This window comes from Poecilia latipinna, unplaced genomic scaffold (genome assembly GCF_001443285.1).
Source record: "Poecilia latipinna isolate Pla-1442-1.1 unplaced genomic scaffold, P_latipinna-1.0 Scaffold2408, whole genome shotgun sequence".
Classification (NCBI taxonomy): Eukaryota; Metazoa; Chordata; class Actinopteri; order Cyprinodontiformes; family Poeciliidae; genus Poecilia; species Poecilia latipinna.
In genome coordinates, this window is record NW_015115024.1 from 73,741 (window position 1) to 91,394 (window position 17,654).

General features: G+C 39.4%; 1 protein-coding gene across 10 annotated transcripts in view; it reads left to right on the forward strand.

Moving 5' to 3' along the window:
• asph (aspartate beta-hydroxylase) overlaps window positions 1-17,247 on the forward strand; it is a 32,480-nt gene extending 15,233 nt beyond the window's left edge. For 3 of the 10 annotated variants that reach the window (XM_015019313.1, XM_015019316.1, XM_015019312.1), the window contains exons 3-6: window positions 1,391-1,435; window positions 4,164-4,232; window positions 9,496-9,537; window positions 10,707-12,642. In XM_015019313.1, coding sequence (XP_014874799.1) covers window positions 1,391-1,435; window positions 4,164-4,232; window positions 9,496-9,537; window positions 10,707-11,170 — 620 coding nt within the window. In that variant the 3' untranslated portion in view covers window positions 11,171-12,642. Of the gene's footprint in view, window positions 1-1,390; window positions 1,436-4,163; window positions 4,233-6,705; window positions 7,836-9,495; window positions 9,538-10,706; window positions 12,643-13,539; window positions 13,630-14,305; window positions 14,399-14,902; window positions 14,974-17,069 lie in introns of those variants that run through there. The other 7 variants (XM_015019319.1, XM_015019317.1, XM_015019320.1 and 4 more) reach the window with 7 other exon arrangements.
• The last annotated feature ends 407 nt before the right edge of the window (window positions 17,248-17,654 follow it).

Below are 17,654 nucleotides of genomic sequence, written 5' to 3' on the forward strand. Positions count from 1 at the left end.
TGCAAATGTGACCCCATTGCTTTTTTTTTTTTTTTTTTGTCTGCAAAGTCACTACTTTGCAGACAAAAAAAAAATGTCAGGCTGAAGACAGGTGATCAGTCAGAAAAGTGCAATCAGTTCACAAATATTTTCCACCCAGATGCTAGTCAGACTACATCTTAAAACCACTTTACTTTCAAAACCCATCCTAATGATTTTATGTCTGCTTTTCTAAAAAACTACATGCTCAGTGTGCTGCATTAGTCTTGTGTTTACATTAGTATGCTAATTTCCACCACAGACCATGCAGGCTGTAACAGTGACCTCCCATGTGAAACCTGTTAGGGTTCTCCCTCTTACTTCTGCCCCAGGATCTGTGGGGACTTTGCCAATGGAATCAGCTTTGATTGAGAAGGCTGAGATGAAATTCTAAATGGATTTGATGAAGTAACTCTGAGTAGCCACTGCAGGGAAGATACTAACTGCTCATAGCTTTTTAACAGAACTACGCTTGGTACTGGCAAGCAAAGCAGTTTTTGCTCTGGGACAATGTTTTTATTTTACAATATTTTACATAAATCTAATTATTTAATTTCATTTATAGCTTGTTTTTATAATAATCATAGGAAGAGTTAGCATCTTACCTGCATTAGACAGTGCACTGTACCATCCCTGTCTAGAGTCAGTGTAGACAGGAATGGGCAGGTCAAGCTAACAGCCACTGACAGGACAGTCCATAGGAACAGAAAGATGTGCATTTAACTTAAATAGATTAATAAATCTTTTCAGCCCTTTTTTATTTCTAAATTAAGCTCAGACTGATTGCTGAACTTGATCTGCAATCTTAACGCTTGATTTGGGTCTTAGGTGCTGCATTTTAAAATAAAGTGTCACATTTACATGAAAAGAGGTGATGGCAAATCTCAGGGCCCTCAAAAGATCAGTTTCATCTAATTCTATATTTGAAATATTTCCTCAATATTTTACTGCAACGCTTTCTTTTGCTGCTTTTCATAATGTTGCAAGTTTAAAAATCCTTCCAGAGCTCTTTCTCGTTTTTAAACTCATCTCTTCCTGTGAGGTTGATATTTTTTCCCTGCTGTGATCCAGCTTGGAATCACTCTGTGCAAATCAGACTGAAGCATCACCTTCTAAAGATGGAGTCTGGAAATTAGTGCTGGATTTATAAAGGAAGAAAATGTTTGTGAGAAACTTGATTTTTAAACCTGATCCTGTTATATTTTTAAATGCATGTCTGATTGTTGATCGGTGTTTTCTGATTAATCAGCATCCTAATAAATGATACATTCTTGTCTGTGGTAGGCATCTTTGATTAATGTATGTCTTATAAATCTCCTTTGCTTCCTTTGCTAATTTTGCTGTTCTTCCAAATTTCTTGTTTTGCATGCAGACAAGGCTAAGGGCATACAGATTAACCTGTCTGAAACCTTGCAAGGTAAAGAACACTAGACATGTTTCTCTTGTTGTTATGGATATTTTTATTAGTTGTTCTTGTACTCCACAGATGATTATTCTAGAATGCTCAGTATTGCTCAAACATGTTTACCAAGCCAAAATTCATTCTGCCTGGATTAGAACAGCATGCAGTCCTGACCTGCACCCCAACCACACCCCTAGTTAGAACATCTAGTGCATTACAAGGTGAATTGTAAGTCAGACATGACTGCAAAACATTTCCTTTAAGACCAGAATATAGTTTTGTTGTTGTTGTTGTTTGTGTTTGTTCTTTTAGGTAACAGCAGCTTTTTAATAAGTTATGTTGAAATACTAGTACATCAACAAATTAGAGTGTTGCATAAAAGTGCAATGTTTCGTACCAGTCATCTCAAAAACTGAAACTCATATATTCCACAGAATCATCACAGCGATTTATTCTAAGCCTTTTGTTTCTTGTCATTTTGATGATCATGGCTTATAAAAAAAACCAACTCAAAATTCAGTTTCTCAGAAAATTCTGTTGCTGTGAAAAAGCTCAGTAATGAAATCTCATGGTGAAACTGACACCATAATAAGTGAATTAACCTGCAAACAGCTGAAGGTTTCCTGAACGCTCTCTCACTCTGGGTCAGTCAGCTGCACAATCTGCTGACTGGACAGACGGCCAGAAGACAGTCATGGACACCGTCCACAAGGAGGGGAAGACGCAGCAGGTCAATGCTGAAGAAGCTGGTTGTTCAGAGTGTTGCATCCAAGCATATTCAGAGAAAGTTGAGTGGAAGGAAGAAGTGGTACCAGAAACGGGGAGGACTGACCTGACCTTTAACCCCACAAAGAATCTCTGAGATGTTGTTAAGAGAAAGATGAGGCCCCAGACCCAACAAGGCAGATGACCTGAAGGCAGCTATCAAAGCTACCTGGACTTCGTTACAGCTGAGCAGAACCACAGGCTGATCTCCTCCATGCTGCGCTGCGTTGATGCAGTAATTCATGCTAAAAGAGCCACAATCAAGAACTGAGTGCAGAGAAATGAACTGACTTTCCAGCAGCTTCATATTTGTGTTTAAAACATCCTTTTTCATTAATCTAATGTAATTTTCTGAGACACTGCATTTTGGGTTTTCATTGTCTGTAAACAGTAATCATTCAAAATGTAAAAAATAAAAACTTGAAATCTTTGACTCTGTGTAATGAATTTCTATAAAAGGAATGTTTCACTTTTGGAGATGACTGGTAAGAAATATTACACTTTTACACAATGCTGTAATTTTTTTGTATGTACCTGTTCTCCTTTGACCAGAATATTTTCTAGCATCATTTTATAAATGGGGTCTTCCTCTTTCAGTCCAGTTGTCTGGCCCCTCCCCTTAGGATCTAAATGTGGGGCTGAACCAGTCACCCAGCTGACTGCAGCATTCTAAAAGTTAATCATAAAATACAATTTCCAAGACTTTACACACACGTGGCTGTTAGACTCTCCTTCTGAAGTACACACTAAACTCCTGGTAGAAAAACTGGACAGTGATAACATGATGATGAACTTACAGGACTAACTTAATTTCTTTGCTTAGTCCAATTGGATAACATTTTCTGAGCTTCAGCAGGAAAGTAGAATGTTATCTGATGTCCAGAACAGTGTTTTTCAACCTATTTTGAGCTGTTAATAATGTAATTACATTATTATAATTGAAAAAATCTCGAGGCACACCACCAACCAAAAATGTAAACAAAGATACTCTGTAGCCGCCTATATTACATATATAGTCATTCTTATCAAAGTGTCTTGAATAGAAATCAAATAAACACAAAAATTTATTTTTATCATATTTTACATTTCTTATTTCAAATTGCACTTAACATGTCCACTTCAAAAATACACCTGAACAGGGTCACAACACTAATTCTCTTGTTTTAATGTAAAATGCTCTGTACCTACTGCCATCTAGTGGTAAGAAAATGACATGATTACGCTGCTAGTTACTACTACAGCAGAGACACTCAAAGATGGCATCATTTACAGATAATTGATTCGTTTTCAAAAAATCTTTTAAGACCAATTACCGTATTTTCCGGACTATGAGCGCACCATACTATAAACCGTACCTTCAAATTTTTTGAAGCCCCCCGTGCGCCCCGGAAACTTACATATATCAGCCGCACCGGGCTACAGGCCGCTGGTATCTCTGCCGCTCTCGGTTCCCATAAGGACCCAGCAGAGGGCAGCAGAGGGCTGCGTCCTAATAACTGCTGGATATATTAAGTTCTCCGTCTCCAAATCCGGTTTTGTTCACGCCGAGTTTACGTGCAGCGGCTTTATTTCCCTCCTGTTCTGCCAGATCGACACTCCTCAACTTAAAAGCTGCATCATATGAGTTTGAAAACATTTCTCCGTCGTGCCTCCTGCTAGCATGTGCTTGTTCTAAATGAAAATTAGCGCGTTCTTCTTTGATTTCCAATTTTGACTTCCAATGATTCACTTCCTGTTAAAGAGCCCCCTGGTGGTTGAAAAAAAATCCACAGAAAAGCCGCATGTTCAAAGTGTAGGAAAAAAGTAGCAGCTTATAGTCCGGAAAATACGGGAGGTGAAATTGGATAATTTCCACGGCACACCTGATGATCACTCACTGTACACTAGTGTGCCACAACACAGTGGTTGAAAAACACTGGACTAGACAGATGCAGTAATTCTGTTTCTGGATGGCTCTGTATGTTTGTGGCTTCTGTAGGTAAACTGGCGGCGTACGACACTGATGGAGATGGTGACTTTGATGTGGAGGACGCTAAGGTGCTTCTAGGCAAGTGGATTTATTTCTTTTTAACCAGCACTGCATTCACTGGTGATGATAATATGTGACTTGTTTTCATCAGAATCTTGAAACAGCCTTAATAATGATTGGATGATATTTCGTCTCATAACTTGGCTCAGATGTTCACCTAGAAGCTCATTCTTCTTGTTCCTTCTTTTCTCCGTAGCAAAATCAAATCAAGTTAATTTAGGAACATGTCTTTCACATCATAAAAACAAAAAGTACAAAGTCATAGAATACACAGTCAACAAATGAAACATTACATTTTGACAAGTGCCATCATATTGTTGATTAATGTTTCACTGATTACAGCACTTCTGACAAAGTTTCAGGATAAAACTAGACTGGCTGACAAACTGGCTCACGCTGTGTGCTTTCAAACTTTTGTGTGAATATCGTTCTATTTACAGTTTGCTTAGAAGTCATTTTGTTTTCCACAAAACCAGGTTGTTGGATTGATTTGCCAAAGCCCCCAAAACTGAACCAAAATTGGTCAATATGTAGATCTTATTCCAATAAGAAACTACGAGATGCATTTTAAAGCATTTCTTGTACATCGCTGATATTTTGCTAAAATAGTCGGTCATAAAGATGAATCAGTGTGCATGCGAATATAAAGAAACACTCTGAGGCATTTACTTTATCAGAGGAAGTTCTTGTTGCTATACACCATTAAAGCTGCAGTATGCAACTTTTCTAAAAAAAATATTTTTTTATGTTTACATTTTTAAAACTGTCACCATGTTGTGACAGTATAATATGAGGCAGGTGATCTGTCTCCATCTCCTCCCCGTGCTACTATTGCCATCTGAAAAAATGCATGTCAAAACAACCAAACGGAGCCAGAAACTCTAACTTTAAAATGATGTTTCATTTGGTGTCTATATTCTTTTTGGATTCTGTGTTTAAAGTTTGATTCAGTTAAATATTCACATTAACTCCTCAACTAAGCTTTAACCCCAGTCTCCTGTGCTTTGCTGCTGTGGTTCATAATAACACTGCGTGTCCAGATGTCTGTTTATCATTTCTCTACTTAAAGTTAACCTCCAAAAAGTTTGATAAGGCGCCTCATCAGGAAGTTATGATGCTCTATCAGCCATGTTTGTTTGGAAACAGTGGAGCAGAGGCCAGTGACTTCACGTAAACGGACTGCAGCAGTTTTAAGAAAATGTTAATTTTGAGAACTTAAAATGATGACATTATGATTATGTTTTGATTCAATTAATTGATTGATTTTATTTTTTAATAATTGTGATCAAAGCCCTGTTGACTTACCTTATGCAGCATGTCACTGTGGTTTAGAAGCAGAGAGGCTGCATGTTGATTTCAAACCTTAAAGTCACATTTGTCCTTTCAGAAATCAAACAGCTTAAACTTTTGATGAGAAGACACGTCAGATCCAGCTCGTAGTGTTGACTGTCTATTAGCTGCTACATTTGATCAGCTACCTCTCTATGCTGCGTTAATAGACCAGCAGAAGATTGTAGAAGATTTTAGTTTCAAATCTGCCAGCCACTGGGTTCAGCTGTTCAAACAGAAAACCTGTCACTTCCTGTTACTGCTGAGCAATCAGTGCAACTTTACATAGTAATTGTTGCACCATAAATTATGCTTAGCAGTAATTTTGCAAATAATATGTAGTATAAATATGTAATTATACTACATATTGTATTATAAAGGAGCAGAGTAAAATGCTTGTCTGGACCATGTCTAAATGTTCTCCTTGGTGCCCCTCCGACAGCACACAGTCCATCAGAAATGGAATGTTAGATTTGCTCTTTGTCCTTTTTAGATATGTTGAAATATATACAGATTTGGGTTTTTTACACATGAATTTTTAAGACGTATTCATGAATCAGATCTACATGAAAACATAATTGGAACTTTATAAATATAGGAGTTAGGCTCTTTTCAACATCCAAATAACGTGTTGGTTTGCTGGTGTTCTTCCACTGCCCATATAACAGATTAGATTTACGTTTTTAGCAAATAATTTGATTTATTATTTGGTATCCCTGTGAGGTCACAGTAAACCCAGCCTTAGTTTTCCTTCAGCTTTCAATGTACTGTGTGTCCATGGCTGTCTGCACGTAGCGATCAGTGTAATTCTTTTCTCCATAGGCATCCCTCTTTCTGTTAGCCTAGCTTTAGCCCCAGGCAGCGCTCCCAGTTGATCCTGTGCAGATGGTCTGACTGGTTCTAGTGGTGTGAACAGTTCCCTCGCCACCTAACCTTCGTTTTAAACTTCTCTTACCTTCTCCGTTTGTTTCTCCCCCTCCTTCTCTCTCCTCTCCCCCATCCTCTCTTCCCTCCTCAGCACATCTTTTTCCTTCATTTGATCAAACTTTCTTTTTTTTCCACCTTATGTATGTTGTTCACTACTTTTGGTTATCACCTCCACACATTTGGTCCCTGAACTCCCCCTCAAACTCCCCAACCCCTCACCCTCTTGTCTGCGTAGGCCTGACCAGTTTGGGCTGCGGTCAGGGAGAAGCCCAGGTTCTGGATTGGTTAGAAGAAGTGGAGGAAGGTGGCTCTGATTGGTTAAACAGTTTCTTCACTTTCCTGTACACTGTGATAAACCCACTGGAGCCCCTGGAGGACGAGGAGGATCATGGCACCTCAGGAGTGATGAATGGTCAGAAGGAGAATGAGGAGGAAGAAGATGAGGAAGAAGTCAGACAAAGAGGTGCTAAAGACGATGGAAATAAGGGTCAGAAGATCATCATAGTGGGCCTACATAACCAGTAGCAATGGCAGCAGCTGCTCAGAACAGTGCAGGGTGTTCTTCCTACCTGCTTTAGCAGGTTCTGTCTTTTATCATTTCAAACTTTTTATAGATCCCAATGTCTCCAAGCCAGGGTTTTGCTATCCCAGCGTTTTCTCTCAGTGGAATGTAGTTCCTTTGTGAAGAACAGCTCCATTCTGCACAAACCAATACCCTTCACTTCAGTCTCACCTGTTCCATTCAGGTTCAGGCCAGTGATGCAGGCCAGGTTGGAACTGTGATTCAGTTCCAATCGGTCAGAGCAGACTGACTGCGCCCCTGGCAGACTTGGCCAGCCATCTGCTGCAGCAGTCTGGGGGTGAGAGGATGAACTCTGATGGAAACCTGGACCTCAAACTTTACTGACTGAATTCCTGCATCAGCTGATCTTTTCCAATGATGTCAGCTCCTTAGCCTTGGTATGGAGAAGATCCTCAGGAACTCTGCTCTCACTTTCTCTCCATCAGCCCTTAAGAATTTAAACATACACTGCCTGGCCAAAACAAAGTCACCAGCTGAATTTAACTAAGCAAATTGGTCCAAACCTCCTACTCCATAATTACTGCTTGGGCGACTATCTTTCAGCTGACAACAAATTATTTAATATTTAGGTTCTCATGTCTTAAACCATGTAGAAAGACACATCCTGTCATTGTGTAAAAGATGTTAGACATTTTCTCTGCTTGGTGCAATAATTTGAGCCTTTTTGAAACAGACTAAATAGATGCAGAAATGACTAAGTTATGAACTGCCAAGGTTTTATAATCAGTTGAAGGGAAAGTGGGGAAGCATCATCTTTTAGAAAGAAAAGTGGCCAGAAGAAATGAATGATGGCTGATCACTGAGGTGTTCTGCTGGGTCGTCCTCCAGACTTCAGACCTGAACCCCACTGACACTCTTTGATATGTTTTGTCTGGACAAGCAGTGGTCAGACTCTCCCATCATCAATACAAGATCTTGATGAAAAGTTAATGCAACATTGGATGGAAGTAAATCTGGTGGCATTGCAGAAGCTTATCGAAGCAACTCAACAGCGGTGAGCTAAGGGCGGTCCGAACAAATGTCAGTGACCGTTTTGGTGGCAATTCTTTTATTTATTTATTTATTTTATTTATTTTTTGGCCAGTCAGTGTATATTTTCTGCACAAGCCTGTTGACAACAGCCAGTAACACTGTAAAAATCATGAACTGTGTTAAGGCTCTGCTGCATGCCAGAAATCTGAGCTGAAATCAGCTGCTACACACTTGTACAGTTTGCATGCATTTGTGCCTTTTTTATGCTTCTTTCAAGTTTAAAACATTTGGTTTTATATTGAGCAAATTTTCTTCACTGGTAAGAATAAACTTTTTGTATTTGGAATAAAACAAGATGTAAACATTGTAATACATGAATGATTAGTACCCATAATGCTGTAGGAATGTGGAAACCACAGCTGGAGGTGCTTCCTCTGGCGATGTGTGATGTATCTCAACGTCATACTAAACTGTGAAATATTATCAGATTAATGAAATTATTTTATGTCAGACACAAAGCCACACATTTATTCCCCAAAGAAAGCAGAATTATTGTGCTGAAGGAAATCTAATGAGATTTACTTAAATTACAGATTATTAACATTTGTGATGGGGAATATCAACTTCAGATTTACTGCAATATTTTGCAGTTTTAACAACTTTCATGACAAAGCTGGATCTAAAATTCAATTAAATCTTTTGGACTTATAACTTCTCAGTGCTTAGTGAAACCAACTGTTCAAATAGAGTTCATTACCATTTAGCCATGCAAAATAAAGATTCCATTCATTCATATTTTGAAACATGAATACAGCATTTATTAGTTTAGGGGAAATGAAAAAGAAAACATATACATATCTTGATGGAAACTCGTGTGTAGGGTCAAGGAAAAACTATATATTTATACTTTTATTTCGTATTATGTCAGTTTTGGTCCTCCATACACACCGACATGGCGAATGATGGTACATTGTGCAGCTCTAGTTTTAATGTCTCATACGACGAGATCTCTTTACACCAGATATCTTGTGTGGTGTTTTTGTAGTTGACTTGACAGTTATTTTATGTTACAGTTTAGCAATAATTCAGGGGGACTGGCTGATACTTTTCCTCAACTAAAATTTATATCTTCATATTTAATGTTTGTCAGTGTTGCTTTTGAGTTCTGAACTTTTAAAGGTGTAATATAAAGACATGAGGTGATCAGAGGATTGTTCAGGACTGCAAGTGTTTCGACTCACTAAATTCAGAAAATGTCAGTAATGAACACCTGTTGTGTGTTCTTCTGCATATAGTATCAAATGACTTATTGCCATGGCTAATTTGGTTCGTTTTTCTCCCTCTTCCTCTTTGTGTGTGTGTTCAGCTAAGGAGAGAAGGAAACACAAAGGAAGCAAAGCTAATGAGAGTAAATATTTGATGAATAAGAGCAGTTTTTTTAATCCTTATCTTGTTTTTATGCAACATCAGATGATAAACCTGCAGAAAGGCCATGCAGAGGAGTTAATAAAGGTATAGTTGCAACAGCCACACGCATGAAAATGTGCCGTGTTCAAGTGTAGCATGGACTAATGGATGAAGTAAAATCCACTTCTACGTGGTTCTGGTCTTGGACTAAATGAAGTGTGAGAATAAAACTACCTGTACTTGGTTTTCATTTGAATGAATTCTCAGTTTACTGGTTTGTTGAAATTTGCAGATTAAAATTGAAACCACAAGTTTACATATACAGAACACATACCCATGGTTTGAATGGAATCAGACCAACCCTCTCTTGCTTTAAGTCAGAATGACTACTTGATAAATGAATTGATAAATGAGAATATGTCAGATTTATTTATGGATGTCTTCAAAATCAGAAGCTTACTGTATGTTTACTGTCTCTATAAACGATGAGGGAATGTCCAGATGATGAAGTCATGGCTTTGGAAACCTCTGATTGGTTCACTGACATATTTGAGTTAACTGGAGTCACACCTGAGGACATTCTTCAAGGCCGTGGAACACACCGCTTTCTGGTTTGACACGATGGGAAGGTCAGCAGAAATGAGCCAAGATATCAGGAAGAGAATCATGGAGCTGCTGCGTTCTTCTGTTGAAAGGAAGTTAAACTCTGGTTGTAAATTTGTCTTGTAGATGGACAATAACCCTAAGATACAGCCAGGTTACATAGTGACTACAAAGTCAGTGTTTAGGTGTTTAGGTTTAGGTGTGGTCATGAGACCCTGTAGAGAATGAGAGAAGAGAGCGAGCGAGAGAATGAGGCGGCCTACAAACCTGACTCGGTTCCAGCAGTTCTGTCCGATGGAATGGACCAGGTAATGCTCCCAAATATGGAGGAAGTATGTAAACTTCAGATTTTAAAGACCTTGATAAATACGTTTCATAGGCTTTCTCTCATTATTGTGGGATTTGGAAAATAGAAATGAAAATAGTAACTCAAATGAACCTAAAACAAGAGAAGTTTGGTCTGGTTTAACTTGAGACAGTGAGGAAAACAAATTGTCTTTTATTCAGTGTATGTAAACTTCTGGTGTCAACTGTATTTGCTGTGGATGGACATCCTGAATTTAAACTGATTTTCCCATGGCTGCCTGCTGTGAACCTGAGCATGGTGTTGCTCCTCATCCTTCCTCTGATTGGTGCGGCACCAAACAGTGTTGTTGATGGTTCTGTCCCAGAATCCCCTTCACCCAGAGATGTTGGCTTGAAGCTTCGGGAGGCTCTGAAGCAGCAGCTGGCAATCATCCATGAACGTGTGGAGGCCAAGAAGATGGCTAAGCTGGCTCTGGCTGAAGTCAGGCAGCTGCTGGCTAAAGAAGAGGAGGAAAAGGAGCTGGACCTGGGCAGGAAGGAAATAACTGCCAGGGTGAAGGAGAGAGTGGCCAGCAGACTAAAGGAGGAGGAGGAAAAGCTGGAGAAAGAAGAGATGGAAAAGGCTCTGGAAAAAGTGCAAAAGGAAAAGGCTAAGCAAAAGGAGGAAAAGGAAGAAGAGACCAAAGATAAGGGAGGGGAGAAGAAATCAAAGAAAAAAGAAAAAGTGCTGGGAAATGAAGGAAAAAATGAAGAAAAAGTGAAATTGACTCTCAAAGAAAAATGGAAGAAAATTAGAGCTGAGAAATCTGTTAAAGGAGGCAAAAAATAAACTCGGAGCTCTGTTCATTTTATAAGAAAGGCAATCCCAGTCACAGCCATTTTTGATTGGTGGGCTGGTAGTCAATATGTTATATTGAATAGTCGTTACCTGTGTAATAAATACCAGAACCTCAAAATGATGGGACTATAGCTCCTGAACTGTTTTACCTGTGATTCCTGCTTTGTTTAAATATGACCCTTTAAATGGAGGCAGTGCAGTCAGCTGATCATTGTATGGAAACCAGTCCTTCCATTTGCACTGTTGTGATGAGTCTGATGCAGCCTATCAGAGCAAGGAGTCATGAAATCACACCTCAATAACATCTCATATTATCTATTTTTGCTCTTACTTTTTTGTGAAATTAAAAAATCTAATTGCTCAATAGATTTTTAAGTGTCTGAGTGTAAAATATTAATATTCACAAAAGCTTTAGGTGAGATCAGTGAGAAGGCTGAAGTGTTTCTGCTTGTAATTGTGTCAACTCCTTCTACAGAATTTCCCAGAAAAATGGATCAGACTGCCAAAAATCAAGCCATAAATGATGTTTTCACAGAATTAAAAAGAATTTTCTATTAAAAATGTCATAATTTTTATGTTCTGATTCTTAACATTTACAGAAGCATTAATGTTGTAGCCTTTAAGGCTAAAATTACTTAAAATAATAGATGGAAAACAAACAAAAAAAATAGTACCTTAAATTAGGTACTGTTTCTCATTATCTATGATTCCTAACACACAGCACATCAAAGCAATAATCATACTTTTAAACTTGATTTGGTTGTTTTCAAAAAGAATTGACTAGACTGAAGAATCGAATGCACCTAGCTTGTAAGATGGAATAAATTGATTTTTCTTTTGCCAATAAAGATCGTTCACTGATTTAAAACTCTTTTTTTATATTTTTTGTTTAGTTTTGTGTTCTTTGTGTCTTCACAAGTAAATTATGTATCAGCATTTGTTTGATTTCAATGAAGTTGGAAGACTTGATGCCATAGGATAATAGCGCTCCCACGCAGCCTTCCTGTGCATTTAATTCTGTTTCATATCCATTCAGGATTCAGCAGAACACTGAATTCCACTGCATCAGTCTCGGTATACATGCTCTATTCAGAGCAGAAGTGCATCAGAAACAACACACATGCTTCAAACACATTATGGGACTTGATGTTTCTCAAATTCTATTCCATGTCCTCATCTTTTGACTCGTGTAAAGCATGTTTTTTAAATCATGTTTTACACAATTGTCACAGGAAACTATGTAACAGCAGCTTTAGGTCTTCACTGTTAACTTTACAAGTTTTTAATTACAATTCCATTTTCTATACACAGCTCTGTTGACAATACTTTAGGGTAGCATCTGTAGTTACACATTTTAACACAAACATGTTCGTGTGAAATCCTGGATTGTACTTAGCTAAGTTGGTTAACAGTGAAGAAAATGGAAAAACATAATGCAGTTCAAATCTACTGTAAACTGTAAATAAAATTATTGAATTGACAAAGTTACAACAAAGTGTTTGTGATAAGCCATACTTTAACAATACTAGAATGTTGAAATGCTGGGAGAGGCTGCTGACTGCAAAGGAAACCAAAACCATTAAAACAAGTTGATCAGAAACGTGTAGTGGGAATGAAGACTGTAAATACCCAGGGTTTATTGCTAAGAATGCACTGAAATATAGTGTATTGGGTTTTAGTGAACAAGCACATGAAGTCCAAGGAACACAGCAGGGAACTGAAAACTGAATGTGGGGGAGTTTTAAACTGGGTTTAGTTATGAAACAAGACTCCAAGGTTTAAACCTCTCGAAGATGGAAAACCAAAGATTTACATGGCTGTCCACTTAAACCGAAAGGGAATCAAAACGATGAGTGTTGGAAGACTGATCCTCTGAACACACCCACTGCACCATGAAATGGCAGAATCTTTCTTCAGGGGGGCTGGGGGAGCTGGGGAGAGGGGGCTAATCAAACCGAATGGGAACAAGGATGGAGGTAAATCCAGAACACTATAAGACAAGCTGCTGGTTGTTAAAACAGACTAGTGGACCACCAATGAATCAGCCCCGATTTCCTTAGTTTTGAGTAATCAGTGATCAGTATTTTAAAATCAATTATTCATTCATTAACAAAGTCTCTCTTTTTTAAAGACCTTTTTAAGTCACCATACAGTATTAAACAACCCTTTTACTTCACAATTTGCTGTGGTGTGGTAGAAATCTAGAAGTTTCTGGTCATGATGTGACAAACTGAAGGGGAAAATGACATGATGTGGATACCTTTGAAAGGCTCTGCATACATGACAGTATAACACAAACGTGCACTCTTCATCTGTTCTTTACTCTTACATGCCACCTACCAACAATGTGTGCATTATAGGACTGAAAGAAAAGGCTGCTGACGCCTTCACCCATAGTGAGGATTCTGCTCCTGCTGTGGATGCTGAGGAACCTGAACCAACACCAGAAGGTACCACCTGTTCCAGGTTTGACCCTCAGCAGCATGTCAGGGCCAGGCTGGACTGAAGGCCTCAGCAGGACAGTTCCTCACAGGATTTCAAGCTTAGCAGATTAAGATTTTTGTTGTCTGTAACAAGGTATTGATACATTTCAGAACTGGTAACAGTTTGGCTCTCAAATTAATTTATATTAGAACCACATGGGAACCTTTTATATTTGAACTTGGCTTTTCGGTCTTGTTCTACCTATTTTCAGATCTTATTTTTGCTGTTGCAAATTTTATATTTTGTTTTTAGATTTGCATCTATTGGTTTTACTTGAGCATAAATTTATACATGAAGGGAATAAAACAGTTATTACATTATGGACAACATAAAGATGTTTAGAATTGGATCCTGAAGCACTCAGTTACCAGACCTAACATGGGCAGTGTTGGGTTCCATTTCATTAGTTGGATCTACAGAGAAATCCAAAGATAACAGGTTTCAAATTTAAAACTAGTGCATTACACCAAATATGTCGTTCCTAAACCATTATATGCTGCTGCAGATTAGCAATGCTTAAACTTGACATTAACAGTATTTACCTGAGCGATGCCTCATCCATAAGCAGATCCAGGTGACTAATTGTAGGTTTTCAGACAGCCGCTGAACTATAACTCTCTTTATGTCCTGATCTTTGCTCAGCCATAGTTGAACCGGACCCTGAGTCTGTGGAAGATCTGACAGAGGATGTGATTGAAGCTGCTGTGGCAGAGGAGACTGCAGCGCCATCACTAGGTGACTGTCTGCAAATGGTTTTATTATAATAAGTGTAGATCTCTTCATTGTTAGCAGGGATGTTGAGTGATTATCTATGCCAGGTGTCAAACTGGAAGCCTGCAGGCCAAATCCAGACCACAATGTTATTTATGTGACCTCCAATTAGAACTTTCAAGTACTAATGAAAAGCAGACAGCTATTTGTCAATTTTTTTAACAGTTCATTAGTGGGCCATTTGATCAATAGGTTCTGCTACAACCAGCTGTTTTTAGATCACTCATGATCTAAAAACATGATCTTCATGTGACCCGAAATAAAAAATGAGTTTGACCTCCTGCTCTGGGCTGATAGTAGCATATTCAGCCAGTAGAAATCTGATGTCCCACATCAGCACCATTGGCTGAATGTGGACCATACACAGCAGGTTCTAATGATCCAGGTATGGGTCTGAACTGTGAGGGGGTTCTGACCGACTCACAAAGCTTCATGGACATAGAACACTTCTCTGCTTCTCTGTCCTAGAAGCTGAACCTGAAGTACCTGCTGAGCCTAAGAAGGTGGAACCAGAACCAGAACCCGAGGAGATTCCTGAGGTTAGAACAGTCCAGCAAGTTAATCTCCAGTTCACTTTTTATTTGGGGATGTTGTCTGTCTACTTACATGTTGAAACTGAAATGTTTTGTCGTTTATTGATTGATTGACCAGAAACCAAAGGAATTATGGGTCGTAGACAGTCTGGTGGATCAGGTAGTTGGAGCTTATTAGCCGACTTGCTGGACTTTTATTCTAAAACTGACCCAAATTAGTTCCAAGAAAGTCATCAGAAACGATCTTGGAAAAGCTGGCCACGCCCAGCACTACACATTAAAACAACAGCCTGTCTGCAGCCTCAAAACCCTTTGTGTGATGGACACTAAGCTTAATGAGCTCCTCCTGTCTTCACATTCTATGCTCACCAGCTGGGCATTAATCCCAGCCAGGTTCACTAGAGTGGGTGGGATTCTTCACTACTTAAGTAAAACCTTAAGACTGGAGCCAGTGTGTTTTCCTTTTCTGTGTATTTATTGAGGAGAAATGGTTCATCCCAAATTCCCAGAATAATACTCTTTGATGCAGGATACATGTATGTAATACCAGTAGCGGAACAAGTCGGCGTCGGACCGGGAAGCGGGGCTAATGACCGGGCTCTATACCCAAATAATAAAGCTCATGATAATTCAACTTTACAACATAGACATGTCCGCAACAGCGAAGCTAACAAGTTTCATCACCACAGAGAGCGACTATGTCATTCTGAAATCCATCAGACATGAAGTACAACAAACCAAGAGAACAACAGAAACATCAGGCTACTGGTCACTAATGATGAACACAAATTCAATTCAGTTCAGAACCACTGAGAGCGATCCGATCATGTTGACACTTTATCAATTTCAACTCGGAACCTGGAGCAGCTAGCAACTGCTGAAGCTAGGTTTATTGTTGACGCGTTGAACCTAGCACGCAGCAGCGCGCGCTAAAGCGGACACGCAGCGGCACGCGCCGCGTGCGCAACCTGTTGCAGCGCCTCGTGGACCTCTGGATGTTTGTTGCGGATCGCGCGCGCCGCCGTTCACAGAAACTGTATGATCTGGAAGATGCGGCTCCAATGTGAACCCTTCACTATAAACGCCATACTGCTGTTTCGGCCTGCGACAGACTGGCGACCTGTCCAGGGTGAACCCCGCCTCTCGCCCGGAACGTTAGCTGGAGATAGGCACCAGCACCCCTCCCGACCCCACTGAGGGACAAGGGTGTTCAGAAAATGGATGGATGGATGCTGTCTCGGCTCACAGCGCTCAACCCGAACTGTTAAAACTGCGACTATAACTCAGCCTTCAGTCCCTGACATCACCGCTGTACCACCGAGAGAGAGAAAAGGAGATGTAAGCTCGGCGGCTGGGCTGATACAATTTACAATCAGTCTACAATTAACTCACACTTTGTGAATAATATCAGAGTTGCTACCTGTAACTAGTCCGGCTCCTTCGCTGGGCTGCCAACAAAAAAGTCTGGTTCATCTCCAAGACAAAATATGCGTCCAGGTTTTGGCTTCTTTCCTCTCTTTTTTCCATCCTTTTGACTTTGCCGCTCCATGGAGCTCCAATCAAGTTAATTTAGTCTGTAAAAATACTCTAGTTAGTTTGCCATCTGTTATCAAGTGATGACGATGGTGGACAACTGGTGACAAACTTTACCCAGAATACACTTGGAGACAATAAGGACGATCCTCTTGTAATTTTGTTTGTCATAAAGTTTAAATGTAAACTTTACGACTGTAAATAAAGCAGTCATGTAGCACAACATTTTGTTCGATATTTTACACCCAACTTGTAAAGTTTTTCGTAACCATGAGTCAACAATGACTGGGGCAGCCTACTATATAAACTACTGGGGCATCGTTCTATGTAATTTTATATATACCTTCTCCACCTCTCAGACATATAAAGGCTTGGATCCCTGAAGTCATATTCAGCCTCCCATCCCCCCCCCCAAGACCCGCCGCCGCCCCCCACGTCCCCCATAGCTCCGCCCCTGTGTAATGCAATACATATTCGTCTTGCTTCCAGTTCAGAACTTTTCTTATCAGTTTAGTTAAATGTTTGATTTCAAGTGTGTAACATTTACATGGCTGTGTGTGATGTTTTAGGTGATAGAGGAGGACCCAGAGGTGCTTGAGGAGGAGCTTCCTGCTGTACAGGAGGACGCACCTGTGGAGGTCTGTGATATGGTCATTCTGTTACATCATGGTGGTAATAACTGCTTTTTAATGTGACTATTTCAACTGGAAGTTTGGATGTGGAATAAAATAAATAAAAATATCTTAACTAGGTTCAGGTGTACTGCTATACATTTTAGCAAATACTAGGGAGAAAAATCCTGCTTTTTAAATCTACACTCTAAGAAATAATCCTCTAAATTCACAGTAACATACTGGCAGCTATAGACGCCAGAAGTTTACTGTAAATCCACAGCAGCTGTACCGTAATTAATCCTGACGGTAGATTACTGTTCTGTGAAAGAACGGTAAACTATCGTTTTTCTGAAAGAACGCTAAAAAAAAATACTGGTACCTACAGACACCAGTTTTTTTTTTTTTTTCACCATTCTTTCAGAAAAACGATAGTTTACCGTTCTTTCACAGAACAGTAATCTACAGTCAGGATTAATTACGGTACAGCTGCTGTGGATTTACAGTAAACTTCTGGCGTCTATAGCTGCCAGTATGTTACTG